The sequence below is a fragment of the Nannospalax galili genome, unplaced genomic scaffold (assembly GCF_000622305.1).
Source record: "Nannospalax galili isolate Female #2095 unplaced genomic scaffold, S.galili_v1.0 scaffold155, whole genome shotgun sequence".
NCBI lineage: Eukaryota > Metazoa > Chordata > Mammalia > Rodentia > Spalacidae > Nannospalax > Nannospalax galili.
This window is the reverse complement of record NW_008339923.1, coordinates 8460363-8481770: the sequence shown is the minus strand read 5'-3', so window position 1 is coordinate 8481770 and position 21408 is coordinate 8460363. Positions and strand designations below refer to the sequence as shown.

The 21408-nt window shown below is 42.9% G+C and overlaps 1 protein-coding gene across 1 annotated transcript in view; it reads right to left on the bottom strand.

The window, feature by feature from the left end:
• Window positions 1-21408, bottom strand: part of Rab31 (RAB31, member RAS oncogene family) — a 137349-nt gene that overhangs the window by 68568 nt on the left and 47373 nt on the right. Inside the window, exons 2-3 of the mRNA XM_008834676.3 lie at window positions 9482-9561; window positions 8209-8290 (exon numbers count right to left, since the gene is read on the bottom strand). Coding sequence (XP_008832898.1) covers window positions 8209-8290; window positions 9482-9561 — 162 coding nt within the window. The remainder of the gene's footprint in view (window positions 1-8208; window positions 8291-9481; window positions 9562-21408) is intronic.

Here is a 21408-nt window from a genome sequence, read left to right as displayed (position 1 = left end):
AATAATAAAAAAAATATTTTTTAAAGAGTAAAAAAAAACTTTTTTTGAAACAGGATCTCCTCTCCCTGTAGCCCCAGTTGGCCTGGAACTCACTACGTAGACTAAGCTGGCCTCAATCTCATAGAGATTTGCCTGCCTCCACCTCCTGAATGCTGGGATTAAAGGTTTGTGCCACCATGCCCAGGTAAAACATTTTCTTAATAAACTCTAAACTTGCTTCAGGATAAGGGAAGGAGGGGGGGGGAGAGAAAGAGCGAGAAACAAGCTTAACCACAACTTAAAAAAAAAATGTGTATGAGTGTATTGCCTGCATGTATTTAACTGCACCCATGTTATGCATTGCCCAAGAAGGACAGAAAAGGGCATCAGATCCCCTGGAACTGGAGTTATGGACAGTTGTTAGCTGCCATGTCGGTGCTGGGATTCAAACCTGGGTCTTCTGCAAGAACAGCCAGTGATTTTAACTGCTGAGCCATCTTGCCAGCCCTTGACCATAACTTTTAAGAACTCTGAGACATAATCAAAAGACTAAGCCTAAGAATCTATGAAGTAGAAGAAAGAGCTGAAGTAAAATTGAGTTGAATTCATTAAATTAAAAGTACAAAAAATCCAATCATAGACTTGCCCAAATCTAGGAAAAGAAACAAACATCCAAGCACAAGAGGCATTTAGAACTCCAAATGGACATGACAAGAGAAGACTCTCTCCCTGACATGTTGTTAAAATGCTAAGCCTGCAGAAAAAAGACATGATATCAAGTGACGTAAAGGCAGAAAGGGAACATTTAGGGGAGGGGGTACCAGCAGGAGGGCAGGTCAAAGACGGCACTGGTCGGGTGAATATAAGCAAAGCACAAAGATATGCATATATGAGGCACTAAAAATCATGGGCCACTGAGATGGCTCAGTGGGTAAAGGAGCCTGTCACCAGGCCTGCCACCTGAGTTCAATCCCTGGCAGTCACATTGTGAAAAGAGCACTGACTCCTACGCGTCGTCTTCTGACCCGCACAAGCTTGCTGTGGCACACATGCACCCATACACATACACGGACACAAAAAAGAATATGATTTAATTTTTAAAAACCTGAATTTTTATGAAAACTTGTAGGTTGATTCTAAAATTTATGTGGAAATGGAAGGAACTCAGATTAGTCAAACAACCTTGGAAAAGAAGAACGAAACTAGAGAACCCACACTTCTCCTTTTCAAATCTTATTACAAGGCTCTCATAAGTAGTGACGATGTGGCACTGGTGTAAGGATAAAAATCTAGGTCAGAAGAAGCAAACTCGGGGTCCAAAATGGAAGTCTGACATCCATGGTCAGATGTTTTCAATGAGGTGCCAAAAAGGTTCACTGGACAAAGAACAGTCTTTCCAACAAGTCCTAACAGGACCACAGAATAGCTACGTGCATAAAGTAAAGTTGGATCCCTTCCACACATGATGCACAAAAATTAACTCCAAATGGATCTTAGAAGCAAAAGTACGTGCTAAAATGATAAAACTCTTGGGAGAAAGCACAGAAGTGCATCTTGGTGACCTTGGCTCAGGCAAATACAAGTGCTGCTGAGAATGTGAGACTCGTCTCATCGCTGCTAGTGGGAACCCAAAGTGAATAGAGCCACTTTGGAAAACAGTTTTGCAGTTCCTCTAGGTGCTAACCATAGTTAACACGCAGTCCAGAGTCTACTCTTAGACATACACCCCAAATGCTAAAATAACACACATCCACACAGAAACCTATACACAAATGTTCACAGCACTATTGTCTCTAAGAGCCCAAAGTGGAAACAACCTGAATGTCTATCAACTGATGAGCACATAACTAAAAACAGTGTAGATTCTACATTCCTAATCCAAAACGCTCCAAAATTTGAAGCCTGAGTGCCAACAGGGCACCACACATAAGAAATCCACTTTGACAGGTTGCAGTCAAAATGTAAGAATTAAAAACATTTTTGCAACCTTACCTTCAGGTCATATGGGTAGATATGGGACATACTGGATTTTACACTTAGACTTGGGTCCTATATTAGTTATTTTCCCATAGCTGTGATGATGTCTAACAAAGGAAAGAAGAATTTGTTCTCACTCACAGTTTGAAGGTAGGATCCACCATGGCAGAGAAGGAATGAGGGCAGCCCTGGGGGAGCCCGAGACAGCTGGCCACACTGTATCCACAGTTAGAAAGCAAAGAGAGAGGAGTGCCAGGGCTTCCCCACTTTCTCCTTTTTATTCAGTCCAGAACCCCAGCCTATGGAATGGTGCTGCCCATATTCAGGACAGGTTTCCCACCTTAGTTAAGGCTCTCTGCAAACTCCCTCACTGACCTGCCAGGAGGTTTGTCTCTTAGCAAATTCTAAATTCTGTCAAGTTGACAATATTATACAGGCCCCTTCCACAAGATACTTTATTATGTCTCCAAATCCAAAATGCTAAGAAATCTGAAATATTTCTGGTATCAAGCATTTCAGATAAAGGATATTAAATCTGTATATCCAAACAATGGAATACTATTCAGCACAAAACAAAAATGCTGACTTGAGCTGCAAGGTGAGATAAGCCTTGAAGACAGTATACTAAGTAAAAGAAACCAATCACAAAAAAACCATAGGTTATATAACTCCATTTGTATAAAGTATCAGGGAAATCTAGAGATAGAAAGCAGCCTCCTTAGATCTGAGGGTGTAGTTTAGTAGTAGTACATATATTCAGTATGTAAGACCCTGGGTTGGACCCCAAGAACCTTAAGAATTAAAGAAGAGGAGAGAGGGGGAGGAGGAGGAGGAGGAGGAAGAATGTAGCTTAGAGGGCTAGGGAAATTGAAGGGAAACTGAGTGACTTCTGTGTCCATGTTTTTGTTTTTTCTGAAGTTAAAAATGCTCTAAAATTGATTACAGTAACAGTCCTATAATTCTGAATAGTCCAGACCCCACTCGACTTCACACTCTAAATAGATGAGATGTGTAACAAGTGAACTGAATGTTAACAAAGCTGGTTTTTAGAAAAAGAAGAGAGCAGTAACACTGGACACACCAACAATTGACACAAAATCAATGTAGAGAGCAGGATGTTTCTGTTGCTGGGGGTTCAGACCACCAAGACAGCAGGGTGGGTGAACCTGAAAAGCCCCACCGCAGGGCTCAGCTGCTTCCAAGGCAGTCCGAGAAAGACAGAAAGAAAAAGGCTGCAGCTTTGAGTAGGTCTTGAATGGGGAAGGAGGGGGAAGGAGAGGGGGAAAGTAAAAACAGGATTCCACAGCCACAGCTACCTTCACTGACTTCTTTTTCTAGACCATTCCCAACATGAGAAAGGCCCTGTCTCGAGGAAGAGGAAGTGGGAAATATCTTTTAAAAGCCCGATGTTATTTATATAGCTTCAGAATTTTTTTTTTTTAACACGAAACTGCTGGCAGAAGTTCAGCATGTAAGGAAAGACTGTACAGAGATGTCTGAAGAAAGTCTTGGGCTGGATGAAGCTGGCCCTCCAAAGTTCTCCAGAGAAGAGAACCCAGTAGAGGCCGAGGGTCGAGTAAATCACCAGCCCCAGCTCTTCCCTTCTGCTTTTCCTGGAGCCTATGACTCACCAGAGGCTCTTTCAGCCCCTCTCACCTGAAGACCACCAGATGCCCCTCCCTGCCCCCACATTCATATTTTAGCTCTAGTCATCACAGCCTTTGTCAGTGCCTGTGGACAGGGTGACCTGCTCATTATAGCCTTTAGCCCTTGCAGGCTTCCCTGTGTCTCAGAATCGCCAGAGAACCTGAGCTTCCCCAGGTGTCTGTGGCCACCTTAGCCAGGGGGTGGCAAACAGAACCGAGACCAGCTCACACACCATAGCCTAGAAAACACCCCACACCTAGGGAGTTCCTGGATTATTTTTGCAACTTTTCTGTAAGTATAAGGTTATTTTAAGATAAAAAGATTTTTTAAAAAGAACTCACATATAAATATCCAGCTCACACACCATAGCCTAGAAAACACCCCACACCTAGGGAGTTCCTGGATTATTTTTGCAACTTTTCTGTAAGTATAAGGTTATTTTATGATAAAAAGATTTTTTAAAAAGAACTCACATATAAATATCCATGTGCTAATACCCAGGAGTGATAATAATTTGTACTTTTCTAAACTCTTGTTAAGACTGTACTAAGAAATCTATAACAGCACATGTTACATTAGATAAAAATCAGCTTACTCAGACCCATAAACTGTGGTATTTTGTGTGCTGGTTTTGGTTTTTTTCTTTGAGTACTAGGAACTGAACTGAGGGTCTCACCAAGCTCTTTCATCTTCAATGTATTGTTTATTTTAAAAACCAAAAAGTTAACAATAAACCTTTTGTTTTATTGAGACAAAGTCTCAAACTTGCTACATGGCCTAAACTGGCCTTGAATTCTTAATCTTCCTGCCTCAGCCTCCCAAGTGCTGGTGTGACTGGCATGCATCACCACACCTAGTTTTACAACTCTTTATATAATCACCTGGCTTTACAACTCTTTATATAATCACTTCTGTCACTAATTTATTCTAGATATTGAGGAAGGGGAGTTATCTATCACACTATCTACGTGATGAGACCGTTCCCTTGAGCCACGGCTTGCTATGCAGTTCAGGCTGGCCTTGAGCAGATGATCCTCCTGCCTCAGTCTCCCCAGAGCTCAGATCACAAGTACACATCACCTGGTCTGTGATGAGACATTTTTAAGAGCAATGGGATATTATATCCCCTGGTCTAAGTAGAACAAAAAACAAGGAAGAGTCCAAAGGAAACTTGATGGGAAAACATGGCTTTCCACACCAGGACAGGAGTCTCAGCTCCCCACAGAACCTGACCTGTGGTAGATGGGAGTGTGGACTGGGCAGGCAAATCCCTTTCTCTCTCTTGTGGACTACTGCTAGAGTGGGACCTGCATAATCCTCCCTAGAGGGTCCACTGACCCCCCCCCCTGCCTGTGCTCGTCACAGTTTGGTATACAGCATCAGTCAGCATAATGACCATCCTTGGGGGACAGGATAGAGACCCTCGCAAAGCCCAGGCTGATGACAAGAGAGGAACCCAACCATACTTGTTGCTCTCCACATCCATCATGGGAACCACAAACAGAATGCAAGCCTTAATTGTGTTAAGCTGCTGACAAAGTGGATTCATTTTTTAATTTTATTTTTTATTTTGTTGTGTATGTGCTTTGGTTACATGTACGCAAGTGCATCCATGTGTGCAATGTCCATAGAGGCCAAGAGGGCATCAGATCCCTTGGAACCGGAGTTGAGGACAGATGTTAGCTGTCATGTGGGTGTTGAAAACCGAACCCAGCTCTTCTGTAAGAGCAGCCATCGCTGCTCTTAATCACTGAGCCATCGCTCCAGTCCCTAGAAAATACATTTTAAAAGCCATTTTTATGGATGCACTATGGATTTCCTTGTAGCCACTAAAAGCATGAGACAAGAAGCCCACAACACAAGGTTACATAAAGTAAGCAGTATACATGGAGTGTATCAAAGCCGAACACCCTCTTTGGCCAGGAAGAAATGCCAGTGCTCACAAGGAAAAATAACTTGCACAGTACATGAATTTGTACCACAAATATGAAAGAATTAGTGATGGACAGCAAGTATCCCAAAGACCCTGCTTGTTAAAAATTATAAATGAAAGAAAGAGCAGTGACAATTTCTACAAAGACATGGAGGGATAATAAAATCCACCGGACTCCAATAGTTAATGAAACAGAATAAACGGTAACAAGCATAGACAGCAGCAGGGAATTTATTTTTAGCTCCAACATGAGAAAGCGTCATTAAAAGCACAATCAAAGCCAGCAAAGCTGCCAAAACAACTGAAAAGCTGCCATCACTGGAGAGATTCAAGATTCCATCAAAGGACACCAGGCAAGACCAGCCCAAGGATAGCCAGGCCAGACCTTTGAGGTTAGTAGGATTGATGACCATAAGACCCTGGAGCTGTCGCAGCTGTCAACCACACGCTCTCTCCAAGACTCCATTATAAAAACATTCACCTGAAATTGTTAGCCAAAATGAAAACCTTCCCAGAAGTATAAAGATGCTACCCATGGAGTATTCTGAAGAATTATGAACCTAGGGAACAAGGTGATACACGCCTTTACTCCAAGCACTCGGAAGGCAGAGGCAGGTAAGGTAAATCTCTGTAAGATGAAGGCTAGCCTGACCTATATTGCATACAAAAGAGGATTAATACCAAGAATATGCAAAAAACAAAGAAATAAGAAAATAAATGACGCAGTGATCTAAAAAAAAAAAAAAAAAAAAAAAAAGAATTATGAATCTAGGCCTGTTAGTATGGCTCAGTGGTAGAACACATACTTAGTATGCACGAAGGCCCCGAGTTCCACTCTTGGAACCATAATAATACATAAATACACTCAGGTATACGATTTATTCATATACTCTGAGGTATCCATAACCTCTAGTAGCTGAATCTTAGGAAAATAAACTTTTCCTAATTATTAGAAACTGATCAGCTGAAAACTTTCTGTTTCTATTTTCCTTTAACATAGTAACTAGGCAAACTACAACAGTCAGTTGGGCAGAGTACCAAATTTCATCAAAAGCAGTCAGCCCACTAGAGCAGGTAAGCAAACAATGCTCTGTTGAGATCATACAGAAGTCTCTCCTGAGTGGCACTATATAATCTAATAGAAAGAGCAGGTCATAGAAAGCCATGATCCCCCTGGCAAAGAGTTATCAATGCACAGAGAGGCAGCTGAAGAATGATGGATGGTGCCAATAGTGGAAATGCTTGGGTAGATAATTTTGCTTTCAACTCTATGGTTTTTGTGTGATCTTTCTATTAAACAAACATACATAAAACTTGGGACCCAGATTGTTGAATTCAAATGTCAACTTTTAGGCCTTATTAGCTGTGTGATTATGAGCTACATCCTTAACCTTTCTGCAATTCAATGATCTCCCTTGTAAATGAGGATAAACACTGGTACCTCACAGTGCTTTTGAGAAAGCACACACAAGGCACTTGGGGCAGTGTCTGGAACAGAGAGTCACAGGAAGCATCAGCTGGTATTGGAAGCAGTGATGTTGCTAATGCTGAGCCAGTTGCCTGTAGAACCGATTATCCTCAGTAAAAGCAGCTGCAAAAGCAACTGCTTCATGGTCAAGGAAAAAGGAGAGCAAGCAAGTCTCTTTGTTTCGGTTTATATAACAATCCAGAAACAACAAAACAAAACAAAGACATTTATCAGATCAACTACAAAGAAACCCAGGTAAGTAAAGAGATGAGAGCACTAAGCAGGCTGGTCCCTTGGACTCTGCCACCTGGCTTTGGGAGTATGCGGGCACAGTAGACCATCAGGTTAGAGAAGGGCCCGGGTATGCATTTCACCGACACAAAAGCCTCTGCTCTCAATTTAGCAGCAAAAGAAATGAGGGTCTAATGAGGTTAGCCTTTGTGGGCTGAAGACTCATTCTATTTTTAAAAGATTCTTTAAAATGCCTTAACCTACAAATGCTACAACTTTAGTTTTAAAAGGAAGACTATGGGGCTAGAGAGATGGCTCAGCAGTTAAGAGTACTGGCTGCTCTTCCAGAAGACTGGGGTTCAGTTTCCAGCACCTACATGGCAGCTAACAAGCATCAATAACTCCAGTTCCAGGGGATTCAATACCCTCTTCTTGTCTTTGTGGGCACTGTATGCACATGGTAAACTTACAGACAAGCAAAACACACACATAAAATAATTAGAAAGGGATTATATAAGTACTGAATTCATAAGACTCAGATGATGAAAATTATGGATTATTCTATATACTGCATCCTTCCATTGAGAGAAGACAATAAACAGAAACTTTTTTAGAGGCACACAATAAACAAGACCATTAAGTGAATGAAATCCTGTATCAGAAGCCAATGAGGGCCACAAAGAAGACGCAGCAAGGGGTGAATGCATTGGGATAGACAGAAACTGACACTGTAAACGGGGCAGGGGGAGGTGGATCTGAGCTTGGATCAGACAAAGATGAATCTGACTCCATAATGATGAGCTCACGTAAGTCTCGTTTTCATATAGCTGAAAAGTTCATTTCCTTTCAGCATCAATCACCCCAAGGTGAGTTTCTGTTCCTCTCAATCAACAAATCCTTGCCTTACACAAGGAAGCCTTCAGAAGCCGAGCTCCATTTTGTCCCTAGAAAGCCCGAAGCAGTATGTACTCACCCGTTCCTGGCCAGCAGTGTCCCAGATGAGGAACTTGTGAAGTTCATTTCCACAAGGCACAGTTTTGGTCATAAAAGATGCCCTGAAAAGAGAGGCAACACCCCTACATTACCTAATTCTCCACAGAGATTCCTGAGTCCAACAAGTTAATGTTATACCTCGAGAGGACCCCTAAGAAGCAGGAATGAGTATGTCATCCAAAGAAAACACTCTGCATTTTATACAAGCCAACAACCAACTGGAGTTTCAAAACAAAATGAAAAGAAATGCACACCTAGAGTAACATTCTCCAGATCTCCTGGGAAGTGTTTAATATCTAACTTTAAATATTAAAGCCTTAGTATTATAACAAGAGTGGAGAGGGGAAAGTGATTCATATTTTAGTGTTTAAGGTTTGACTTCATTGCAGCCTAAAAAGAAAGCAGTCCTAACATATTTACCTGTACTAGTATGAATCCAACACTACAAGCTACATCCAAATCTCGCTCTGCCTACATGAATTCAGGAATAAATACTGCTAATAACATACACATGTGCGGTGATATATGATGATCCTTCCCTCAACCATTTTCCATCTTTTAAACCTTTCCAACAGGCTAGGTAGAAAATGACATCTCATCTCTGTTTTATTACACTCTCTTGTACAGTTATTTTGCCCAATTTCAAACATGCCTCCTGGAAGAAGGAAAGAGGCTCATTAAGACTCAGGAAGTGAACAAACTTACAAGGCCCAGGAAGATCATGAAAGTTACAAGATTCCCAAGGTGACCAGGAAGATGGCTCAGGTGAATGGTAAAAGTGTATGTCATGGAGCATGAAAATCCGAGTTTGACCTCCGGACTCTCATGGTAGAAGGAGAGAACCAAATCCTACAAATTGTCCTCTGACTTCTACATGCACACTGTGACACTATACACTCCCCCACAAAAATAAATAATTTTTAAATAATGGAATAAAACAAGATTCACAAGGGAACTAGTGCTGTAGAGAAGAGAGTCTCCTACTTATAAGAGCTGCCTGCTATTTGGAGGAAAAGCCAACCTTCCTGGTAGATCCATGGTATTAACAGTCAAGGAAATGGTCTTGGACTACAACAAAAAGGGTAGGCTAGGAAAAAAAAAAGCCAGAAAAATAGGCCTAAGTTTCTAGAGCCGGGATTGATTCTCACTGGTGGGGATGGAACCTTTTCCCTGCCAAAGACTGAGCCACAAAGTGATCTCCCTGGTTCCCTAAAGGGAAGGGATGTCAGAGGAAGGAACACACCGGAACTTACCCAATAGTGGGGCTGATGTTGTGGTCAAAGTGGTCCTGGACAAACCGACACACGATGCTAGATTTCCCAACCCCAGTGTCCTGGAAGAAAATGAAGACAGAGCCATGAGGTCCACCAACTCTGACCTGGTAAGAACATGTGACCAGAGGACTCACTGGCCATTTTTGGCTGACGGAACTGAGGGAGCAGAAGAAGGATATTTTCTTCTATTTCCTACTAGGATTTTCTAGAACAAAAATGTATTTCTTTCATAGAAAACAAGTATAGTGAAAATAAGTTTAGAAACATGCCCCACATACACACAACAGTTAACATGTTCATAATACATATGATTTCAGAATTGGGAAACTGAGGAAGGGTCTAGAGAAGATATATGGCAACCTAACATGTTTTATTAGAAGAATGGATTTTGTTCAAAGCCACATTAAAATTTTTAAGTTTATTTTTATTTTATTTTATGTGTATGGGTGTTTGCATGCAAGTGCACCCATGTGTGCAATGCCAAAGGCATCCAGAAAAGAGCATCAGATCCCCTGGAACTGTAGTTATGAACAGCTGTTAGCTGCCATGTGGGTGCGGAGAACCAAACTTGGGGCCTCTGCAAGAGTAGCAAGTGCTCTATTATAATGGCTGAGCCATCTCTCCAGCTTCTTCAAAATCACCTTAGCAGAATAATATGCATCTCTAGGTGGCACCTTGGAAGACCTCTGAATTCTAATTTCTAATGCTTTCTCTTTGGAATCAATGGCTGGATATCAACCTCCAGTTTTGCTTAATTCAGATCTTTCTCCATCAAACAAGTCTTTAAAGCTGATTAAGACAGGGATCCCTTTACACACTGGAAATCAAGTGCAGACGTCTGTCTCCACTTCCTTTCTAAGTCTTTGCAAAGTGGTTTAAGAAATAAAAGCCACAAATTCACAAGGTCAAAGAGACAAACCCAGACAAGTGATACCAACAAAGTCCAGAAAGACAGTCAGAGCCCGAGAAGGACTCAGCTGAAATACAGCAGGGGTGGGGGTGGAGGGGGTGACGGCAAGTCGGTTTATGTCTGAGAATCTCAGAAAACAGCAGAGCCAGAGGGCAATGCTGGGGTAAGGGTCACTGAGCGGCCATCACTGACCACCTGGAGCCCCAAGGCAAGAACAGTAAAGACTGTACTCTGGGAAGATAGGGAGGATTACCTTCTAGGAAACCAGGACTTGGGGACGTCAGGCACAGCTAAGGAAGAGGCCAGTTGCTGGTCCCTGGAGCTATATAAGCATAAATAGAAATAGCAAGAGCTCCCCTCTGAGTAGAGGAAAAAGCCCCACATGTAGATACTGGAGTCCCCCACTAAAGGGCATCATGTGTTCAGTTGACAAGCCCTAGAGCTTTCAATTTACTTTCTAGTCTTTTACAAAATAAACACTTGGGCTGGAGAGATGACTCAGTGATTAAGAGCACTAGCTTAGCTCTTCCAGAGGACCTGAATTTGGTTCCCAGCACCCATATGGCAGCTAACAATCATCCATAACTACAGTTATAGGGGAATCTGATGCCCTCTGCTGGTCTCTGTAGGCATTGCATGAATGGGTATACTTGTATACATACAGGCAAAACACTCATACACATAAAATAAATAAATCAAAAAAATTAAAAGTAAAAAAATAAACAGAACTAAGAAAAATGAGACACTGATTGATATGCACAAGAAAAGTAGGACTAGAATAACAACTTCTTAGAAATTAAAATTATGGTGCTAGAAAACAAAAACTGCAAAGCAGGGGGAGGCCAAAAACAAAGTCTGAAAGTTGCCCCGAAAGCACAGCAAAGAGGCCCTCAGGTGGGTGAGAGGCAGCAAGGCAGGAGTACCAGGATTCATGGATACTCTCAACTTGAGGATCTCGGCCATCACACTTTCATCTAGAAGGATCATGGGGACCGCTTAGTTCAGATCTCAAATATTTCCCCAAAGTGTGTGTGTTGAAGGCTTGGTCCCCAGAGCAGTACCTTTCAGAGATAACTGGATCATGAGGATGAGGGCTCTGACCTTGACCTCACCAATGGATTAATCCATTGCAGGATTTAGAATTTCATAGGCTATTGGGAGGGGATAGCAAATTTGGGACAGGCAGCCTACTGGGATGAAGTCAGTTAATGGGGGCATGTTCTTGAAAGGGATCTTCTGTCCCTGGCCCCTTCCCTTTCCTTACCCTCTGTGCTTCCATCTGCCATGATGTGAGCAGTTCTGCTCCATCACACACTGCCTGCCATGCTGCTCTGCCTTACTATAGGCCCAAAACAGAGTCAACCAACCATGGGCTGAGACCATGAGACAAAATAAACCTTTCCTCCTTTGAAGTTGTTTATCTTAGGTATTTGTCATAGCAACAGAAAGCTGACTAACCTAGATACTTCTTTGATAAACATAAGAAAAAAGAAAAGACTTACTTAGCAAGGAAAGGAAAAAATACAGTTCTTGTATATATATTCATTTATTTATGAGACAGAGTCGCTAGCCCAGGCTAACCTCAAACTTCCTTTGTAGACAAGGACAACCTTGAATTTCTGGTCCTAGTTCTACCTCTCAAATGCTAGGATTACAGGCATGTGCTACCAAGCTCAGTTTATACCTTGCTGGGGATCAAACCCAGGGCTTCATGCACTTTAAGCACTCGTCCAACTGAGTTACAACCCCAGCCTCTAAAGGTGTGATTTTAAAAGCCCAAAGATCAAGGAGGAAAAGTTGAAACCCAAGAAATATATTTTTCTTCAGACACTGATACATGACAAGATCTGAAATGCCAGTCAGCAATCTGAGGTACCCGAGTTCATTTTTGCTTCAGTGTCTGGGGACAAGTCCTGCAAACCCAGGGCAAGAAGGACCTGGGCTGTGGTACCCATCAGACAGCTCTACTCCAGAAAACCTCACCCTGACATGGGTAGCCTCTACTACCTCTAAGCCATAGCAACACACAGCCATTTCTCTGCAATGTGACAATCACTGTGCAGAGTTCAAGAGGTAACATCAGCAAGAAAAGGCCAACATATAAGATTCTAACCAAGGGGCTGACAAGATGGATCAGCGGGTAAGCAGGCACTTGCCACCAAGCCTGATGACTTGAGTTTGATCCCCAGGACTCACATGGTGAAAAGAGAGAACCAACTCCCACAAGATATCCTCTGGCAGGGGGAAAGACTAAATAAATGAATAACATTTTTTTTTTTAAAGAAAAGCTCTAGTCAATGCCATCGCTGCCTGTGCCCTGCACCTTCCCATAGACTCTGGTCCCTGTTCCCTCACCATCCTCTAACCACAGCTCAGCTTCCCTCCTCTCAGCTGCTTTTAAGCCCTTCTCACAGATGAGCTTCTTCATTCATGCCACCCCAGAGGAACTGAGCAACTGTGATGCCCTGCCCTGCCCTGCCCTTGAAGATGAGGAAAACGCCCTGCGCTGCCAGCATTCTTCCAGGAAGCCAACTGTGTCCTGCAGCTGCCACACGGGCAGGCAAGGGCCTCGCCCTATCTCTGCCCACACTCATTTCTATTTTTCTACATCATGTTTTTTTTAATATTTTTATACTTTTTTTATTTATTATTTTTATTTTATGTGTATGAGTATATCGCCTGCATGTATGTGAGTTGCACCCATGTCGTGCAATGCAGCAGAGGTCGGAAAAGGCCGTTGGATCCCCTGGAACTGGAGTTAAGGACAGTTCGTAGCCACCATGTGGGTACTGGGAATTGAACCCGGGTCCTCTGCAAGAGCAGTCAGTGCTCTTAACCGCTGAGTCATCTCTCCAGTCCCTTCTACATCATGTTTTAAGGATTCTTTCTCAGGGATCTTCCATCCATTCATTCATTCTCCACTCATCCAATAAGCATTCCCCAGGTCCTACTTTCCCCATGTCACCTCATTGATGGGAGATAGAGGGCTACCCTCCCTGGTCTGCAGGAGTCCCAGAGTTCTGGGTCCCTGGCAGAGGGCGTCCAAGCACTCAGAGTTGGATCAGGGATGACTCAATCCAGGCACCCAGGGTCTGGAGCTGACTGCCCATATGGCAAGCTTCTGCTCTACTCATACCCAGGCTCACCTTATCTATACCCTAAAACTGCTGCTTGGAAATACTTATAGTTCCCCAGTCTAAGACCCTTCTTCCTTGTAGTTTGGTCTGGTTCTCAGACTGCTTTTGTCCCTCCACCCCCGGGGTGCACAGCCAAGGGATCCTCTCTGTTGGGATGCTTATCTGGGGAGTACTGTTTGGGGTCTGTCCATTCGGGGGACACAAGGGCTCTGCTCCAATTCTCCCACAGTCCCTGAAGCAGCCCAGCAGAGCCTGCCTGGAGGCCAGTCCTCAAAACACCTTTCCTGATGAAAATTACAAAGGAAACTCACAATTATTAAGCCATTATTTGTCTTCTACAAATGGCCCATGCAAAACACCAGCTTTTTTGATGAACTGCAGCAGCAAGCCCGTTCACTTGTGGTTCCTAGCTGTTGATGTCCGTCCAATGTACATGCCATCTTATCTTTCACAATTTGACTCTCAATGCCTCTCCTTTATGCATTGCATAGGAAATATAGAATAGTAAAAAAGATCATTTTAATTTGGTCAGAAAAATGGGGTATTTTATAAAGAACAGGACTGAACAATCTCTCTGACCCCTGACAAGTGGAGAAGCAGCTCTGGGACTCATCTTAGGGAGCTGCTGTTCCTCTGCTGGCCACAAGGGGAAAACTTGCCCACTACCGGCTAGAAAGCCAGAGGACCCTCCACACTGTGACTTCCTTTTCCCTCCACAACCTGACTAGGACAGTGTCCCACACAAACACCGGGCCTGTGATCCTCATACCAGGAGGAAAAGGCCCAGTGAGTCATGTCTATCACACATGAGAAAAGAGAGGTGGGAAGCAAGAAAAAGAACAAAGCCAACTGGGTAAAGAATCCATTACAAGGACAGCAGAGGCCTGGGCTGCCAGCTTTCAAGGCCACTGTATTTTTATTGGTCTCACACTACTGGAAACTTGTCCATGTATAATTTTTCCATTGTATATTCTAAGAATATCACAGCCCATCTTGTCTAATCCTCCAGTTTTGCAAAAGCGGAAGCTCGTGTGACTTCCTTAAGGTCGCACAGCTGGTTGGGAGAGTCAGAACCACATGTTCTGAGTCCTTGTCAAATCCTCTTATGGCTTACCAGGTTAAGTCAACCTCCCAGACAAGTAGAAATTTCATCTTAAAAAGCCCAATTCCTGGACCTCACAAGGAGTCTGTTCATTATTCCTTTCTAGTTTCTCCTTGCACAGCTGAGGTGACTCGGCCACCTCCTGTTCTAAGATAGAGATGCTACTGTTTTGAGAGTGATGAATGGGGACACAGGATCTACTGCTGGGGATCAGAATAAAACCAACTCCACAAACCAGGAGGAAAATCCACCCTGAAAGTCTCTCTAGGTTCTGCTATACGTTTGGTGGACCAGCAGATGCATGCTGGGGCCGAGCAACTTGTTTCTAACCTGCATACTGGGAAATGAACCCCTTCATATGACTTCATCCCATAATGCAACCCTGTAGAAAACAACCATTCACTTGCTCTAAGATGACAGTGTCTGCTCTGAACTGTCATATTAACTTACCTTGCGTGACTCTATGATTATGAAGTGAAGAGCCACAAACTTTCAGCTGTTACCTGGTAAAACTATAGGCATCATCTGCCTGAAAACGGAACCAAAATATTTGATTTTCTCCCGACAACTGCATGACCTTCAAATTTCTTCCCCTGGGTAAAGAATGGTAGGTAGCTCAGGCAAATGTGTCATCACTACCTAATCTTCTCATGGCAGACACTAATAAGTTTCATTAAGCCCGAGAAAGACCTAAAAATCTCAACCCAGCTCTGCAGATAATCCATACCCCTTGATCAAGGTGGGCACGGAAGGCACACACGCCCTAAATGGAACTCATCACAGTGTTCAATACACTCCGGCCTTCTCTACTCCAAACTCAAGTAACACCTCGCTTCAGGAATTTTAGAAATTTTTGCAGGCAATAAAGTTAGGAATAAAGAAACTAATAATAAGGAACTGTTGATAGCATTATAAATCAACAAGTCTCTTATGGAAAGTAAATTGCAATCTATAACAAGACCATAGATCAGGAAATCCATTTCTAAGAATGAAGTTAAAGTTATTTAAAATAGGGTAGAGGGACTGGAGAGATGGCTCAGCAGTTAAGAGCACTGGCTGCTCTTGCAGAGGATCCAGGTTCAATTCCAAGCACCCACATGGCAATGAACAACTGTCCGTAACTCCAGTTCCAAGAGAATCCAAAACCCTCTTCTGACCTCCTCAGGCACTGCACAAAATGGGTGCACTTACATACCTGCAGGCATGTTCCATGGGAGCACACCTGCCTGGTCATGGGTTGCACACATGTTGACCATGGAGATGAGCCACAGGCCATGGAAGTAGGCAATCATGGGGCACAGTATTCATTATGCATTGGTAGCCGCAAATACAGCAAGATGGAGTTAGAAATATCTGTCTTGCAGAGGAGATAAGGTCAAAAGGGAAAGCATGTCCCTGTCTTAGAGCTGTGGGGGCCTTAGTCCTGCCGGGAGACAGCAGGGCTTGTCTTCCTGGCCCAGGTCTAGTCATCCAGGCCACTGCTGCTCCAGGGCACTTTTTTTTTTCCCACAGTCCCTAAACCTGGGTCCATTCACACAACAAAACACAACTGGCTTGGGAAGCTCAACGCTTCAGCTGCTCTTACAGATCTCAAAGAAATCTTACAGAAATGTGGCATGGGTTCCTTACAACACAGTCCTCCCTCTGCACTGGGTTAATTACAAAGTAACAAACAAAAGTTCAATCACATACCCTTCAATAGTTCCCTAAATTGACTTGTTCTATCTAATGGATGGATAAGGACTCAAGGTCAAAACACTGAACATCACTTCTAAAACAACCTGTAAACTCCTTGGAGATCCAGTTTACCCATCATTTTGACTCTGTGACTAGGCGTCCTCTCCACCGAACAGAGCTGAAGAATTGTGGGTCTGGATACAACTCATGGGCTTATTGGAAATACAGATGCATTGCCCGTTGGCCTCTGAGCCCTAATAGGATCTTGGTGGTATAAGATAATTTCTAGGTATCCCAAGCACTTTTTACCGAAGAGATGGATACTTTTCACTAATGAGAAAAAGGTTCAATGTTTATAAATCACAGTAACCCACTGTGCCATAAAAAAACAAAACAGTACTGAGCTCAAGTCCATAATATGCTTGTTTCATTACCACACATTCTACAGAGCTTCCTTTGACGGTTACAGCAAGCAGACCTCATTGAGAGAGGAAACCCCAAACTTCACACTATATTCCAGAAAGGTCTGAGATGCCAGTGCAGGAAAACCCACTACAGGCATCTTACTGCATTTCAGAAACCACACCACAAAATTATATGAGGAAAATGCATTTTAAAGCATTCCTGCACATTCCCAGAAACAAGGCTGCCACTTTTTAATTTATATATATTGAAATGTGTTAAGGTACATATTATAACAAAAGCTTTTAAGTCTACTGACAAAAAGGAAGTATATATGATATAAGTGGAACTCAACTGTCTATTCAAAAAGATGGGTTCTGGGGCTGGAGAAATGGCTCAGTGGTTAAGAGTGGCTGTCCTTGCAGAGAACCCAGGTTCAGTTCCCAGTACCCACACGGTAGCTAACAACCTCCCATAACTCCAGTTCCAAGGGATCCAACACCCTTTTCTGACCTCCACGGGCAGTGCATGACACAAGTACACTTACATACATGCAGGCAATACATTTGTCCATATAACATAAACATAATAAAAATATTTTAAAAGTAAAACAAAACAGTGGGCTCTGCCCTGAGTCTCAGAGTCACCAGATTGTGTTTCTCTATCTGCCTAATAGGGGGGAATACCACTTACAGACCTAATTTTAAGTAGCATAAATGAATTCAAGTGTTTAAAGAGTAATGGACATGTTCCATGGATGTTCCATGGGCATGAATGAATGAAGATTACAAATGTCCCCAATTCTTCATATGACAATATCTAAGGCCACACAGAGAGAGTAAGGCTCCATGTTTGTGATGCAGAAACTGACCAGGAGAGATGCAAAAAGTCCTGTAAGAAGAAGAAATAAGCAGAAATGAGGGGTTGTAGGCACTATGGAAAGAGATGTTCAAATGGGTCACAGAGGGACACAGGCACCAGGTCCACATACTTCATCTCACTAGGGCCCCTCAGCAGGCCTTTCTGAAGGGGAGAACAGATGGCACTGATCATAATCCCTGCAACAGGAAACAGCTCTGCAAGTTTACAGGCATTTTCCATGGTCCCATCACTAGAAAACAAGTCAGCACTCATCCCCACGGTCAGTGATCTGTTACCTTAGAGGCTCCTCTCTCCAGAAGGCAGGCTGCACAAATTCATTCATTTATTTGCTACCTGTGTGGTCATCTGTACAAGGACAAGGGATGAGAAGATTAAATCCTGGTTCCTTCAGTAAGAATACTAAGAAACCAGACTTAAACTTGGCAGAGTAACCAAAGGAATGGGTGGGGGTGTAGTAATTGAACTAATTGCACTGGTGATCTCAATAAATTAGCTGGACTGACCATGGCTGGCTTCCCAGGGGACACTTGTTGGCTAAACTTGAAACTCAAAATTACATTTTCCTGTTGAAATGATGTTGTAAGTAATTATTATTTCCCATTGCCACTGAACTGTGACGCTCAACAGTGGAAACAGATCCATTTGTCACATTGGTTCCATAGTAAAACTGACTCTAACTCCAAAGACAGCTTCAACCTGACTGAACCCAAGTCCCAAGTCTTTTTCCTTCATGATTGGAAGACTGGTGAACCAACAACCTGGTTGATTTGGACTCCAGGAAACCTGCCAATACCATGCAAGGACAGGGATGAGCAAAATAATAAGGGTGATGATGAAACAAGTGGACATTCACTGACCACATAAAATCCCAGGCACCAAGCTAAACACTTCATGAGTAGAAGTGTCAGCTATCATCTCTTCAAGCACTGCTCGTACATGTAGATATATGTGTATGCGTGTATCTATGCATGCATATATGTATGTGTGCACGCACGTGTGTGTGTGTGTGTGTGTGTGTGTGTGTGTGTGTGTGTATTTGTGGAGCCTGAGATGGAACCCAGGGCCTCCTGCATGCTAGGCAAGCACTTACCAGTGAGCGCCACCCCTAAACCCTAAATACTGCTTCTTCTGCCTTACTAAGTCTCTGCTATCCCAGGACTCCGAAAGTATCTCTATTAAGCTTTCCCCCTTAATTCTTCATTTCTCTGAGTTTCATTCACTCTGTTGATTTTCCTCTGACCTGCCTTCCAGCTCTTCCTACAGATATACCCAGTAGGAGGATAAATCTGCATATAATTTTTCAATATCAATTATTATATTTTTTAGTTGTAGATTTTTCATTTAATCCATTTTATAGGTTTTAGGGCTTTGGTTTGGTTTTACTTTTGAGACAGGGTCTTGCTATGCAGTCTAGGCTGGCCGCTAACTCACGGTTCTTCTCATCCTCATGAATGCTGGGATTACGGATGTGTACCACCGTGCCTGGATTCATAGTTTTAAACTCCTTGCCACATTTTTAATTTTTTAATTTTGTTTTTGAATTATTTAATTTTATTTTCTGTATAATGAGAGTATTTTGGTTACATGTGTTCAATGTCCTCAGATCAGAGGAGGGTAATAGATCCCCTGGAACTGAAGTTACAGTTGTTTGCCGCCATGTGGGTGCTGAAAATGGAACTTGAGTCCTCTGCAAGAGTGGCCAGTGCTCTTTACTGCTGAACCATCTCTCCAGTTCCCATGTTTAAAATTTTTTATTTTAAAAATGATGTCCTTGAACATCTTAGACAGTTCAGTACAAAGTTCATAGCTGATCATTCTTCTGCAGGTCTATTCTCACGGTCTGTTGAAAGGCTGTCAGGGAGGCTGCCCTGTCTGTGCCTATCTCTGGTCATGTCTATTGTGCCTTAGAGCAGCTTCTTCAAAGACATGTCGAACCTGGGATGTCACCCAACATCTCAGGCTTTTAGATGAATGTTTATCAAGAATGTATGGTCTTGGTTCTGTGACATCTAAAGAGCTATTCCTAGTGAGAAAATGCTTGTAATATTATAATTACTGTCCCTTTTCTTTTTTAGATTTATTTGCCTCTCATAAGTCCAGAGTTTGCAGGTCTTCAGGTCTCCCAGTCCAGCAGTCTTTCAGTCACTGAGTGCTCTGGTTTCAATGATGGGATGACTTCTCAATCCTGCTTATGGCAAAGAATGTCTTGTGACTGAATTCCAGGAAAGTCAAAACTCTGGCACTCTTGAGAGAAGGCCAGAGGCCTCTTGAACCAGAGGGTCCATCTCCCTCCTCGCCCCAGGTCTTGGGCAAAGTCACATGCCATCACCCTTCCTCCTGAGCAATGCAGTAAACTGAAGAAAGAAGGAGGAAGAACAAGTGTAACTCCATCACTTCTGCTTTTCTCAGAACAGCTCCACTGCGTCCTGGCATCTCAGAGTGCAGTATGTCCCAAAAATGTGCAAACCTTGCAGCTAAGCAGAAAGTTCTGTTCATCTAATGAGTCTTAGAAAGTGTGACCTTAACTGTCAAAAACAAAACAAAACAAAACAAAACAAAAAACCACAGACGTTTCCTTCCTCACTGCCAACAGAACCAACAATTCCTTTGTGAACTTTTCTTTCTTTACAAGTTCTTGATTGAGCAAGTCATTCAACAAATGACAAAAACACAGGCTCCCTTAGCCCAGAGGGGAAGGCCCTGACTGTATAGAATGCCTATTTTACAAAGGTAGCCAGCTCTAAACTATAGGTTTTTATTATTTAAGTCTTCTCTTCTCCCCTCTTCCTCTCTCTCTCTCCTCTTCCTCTCTCTCTCCCCCTCTCTGTCTCTCTGTCTCTGTCTCTCTGTCTCTCTGTCTCTCTGTGTTGTTTTTACAAAATAGTACTGTTCTGGAGTTTCATATCTAGCAAAAACAGTTAAAGAATGAAGATTAACTACAGCTGGCAGCTTGCAAAATGACTCCAGTGGTCTCCACATGCCGAACTTACTCCTGTGCATAACCTTGACCTATGACTTACTCCTCAATATAGAATATATCAAAAGTGTTGGCGGTCACTTATGAGGCATTTGTCTGTCCTCTTCTTCACACTCCCTCTCACCCCTCATTGCTCACCCTAAGGAAGCTGCCAAACATGGGGGGACCATGAGCTAAGGAACTGAGAAAGACCCCAGCATATGCCTGCAACAGGCTACCAGGAGCTACATCCTGCCAGCCACCCCAGATGGAATTTGGAAGCAGATCCTGTCCAATTACATCAGGGCATGACTGCCATCCCAGCTGACACCTGACTACAACCTGAACAGAAAGATTAAGTCATACCCAGATTCCTGACCCACAAACACTGTGAGCTAATAAGCGCATGCTGTTTTAAGCCATTAAGTTTGGGGGCGACCTATTACACATCAGTAAGTAACTGATACAGATGTAATGGAGGACATTTACTAAGTACCAATTCCATCCATGAATGCTGCACACTTAACTCATGCAACAACCATAGGGAAAGGGGGTTATCCCCATTCTGCAAATTAGGAAACTAAGGATTGAGGTAGGTCAACAATGAGGGAGGCTGACACTCAGCGACATACCAAGTAAGGGAGCACTGTATAGGATGTATGAGACTCTGCTGGAGAGCGACGATTTTGAATATTCTGTAGGCGTCTGCTCTCTGGACTATCGGAAAGGAAAACTATGACACTGCTTTATTTGACAAAATCTATTTATGATGATTTAGCACTAGTGGCAAGCCTAAAGTCAGCAAATGAAGTCAGCATGCGTGAAGATCCACTACATAAA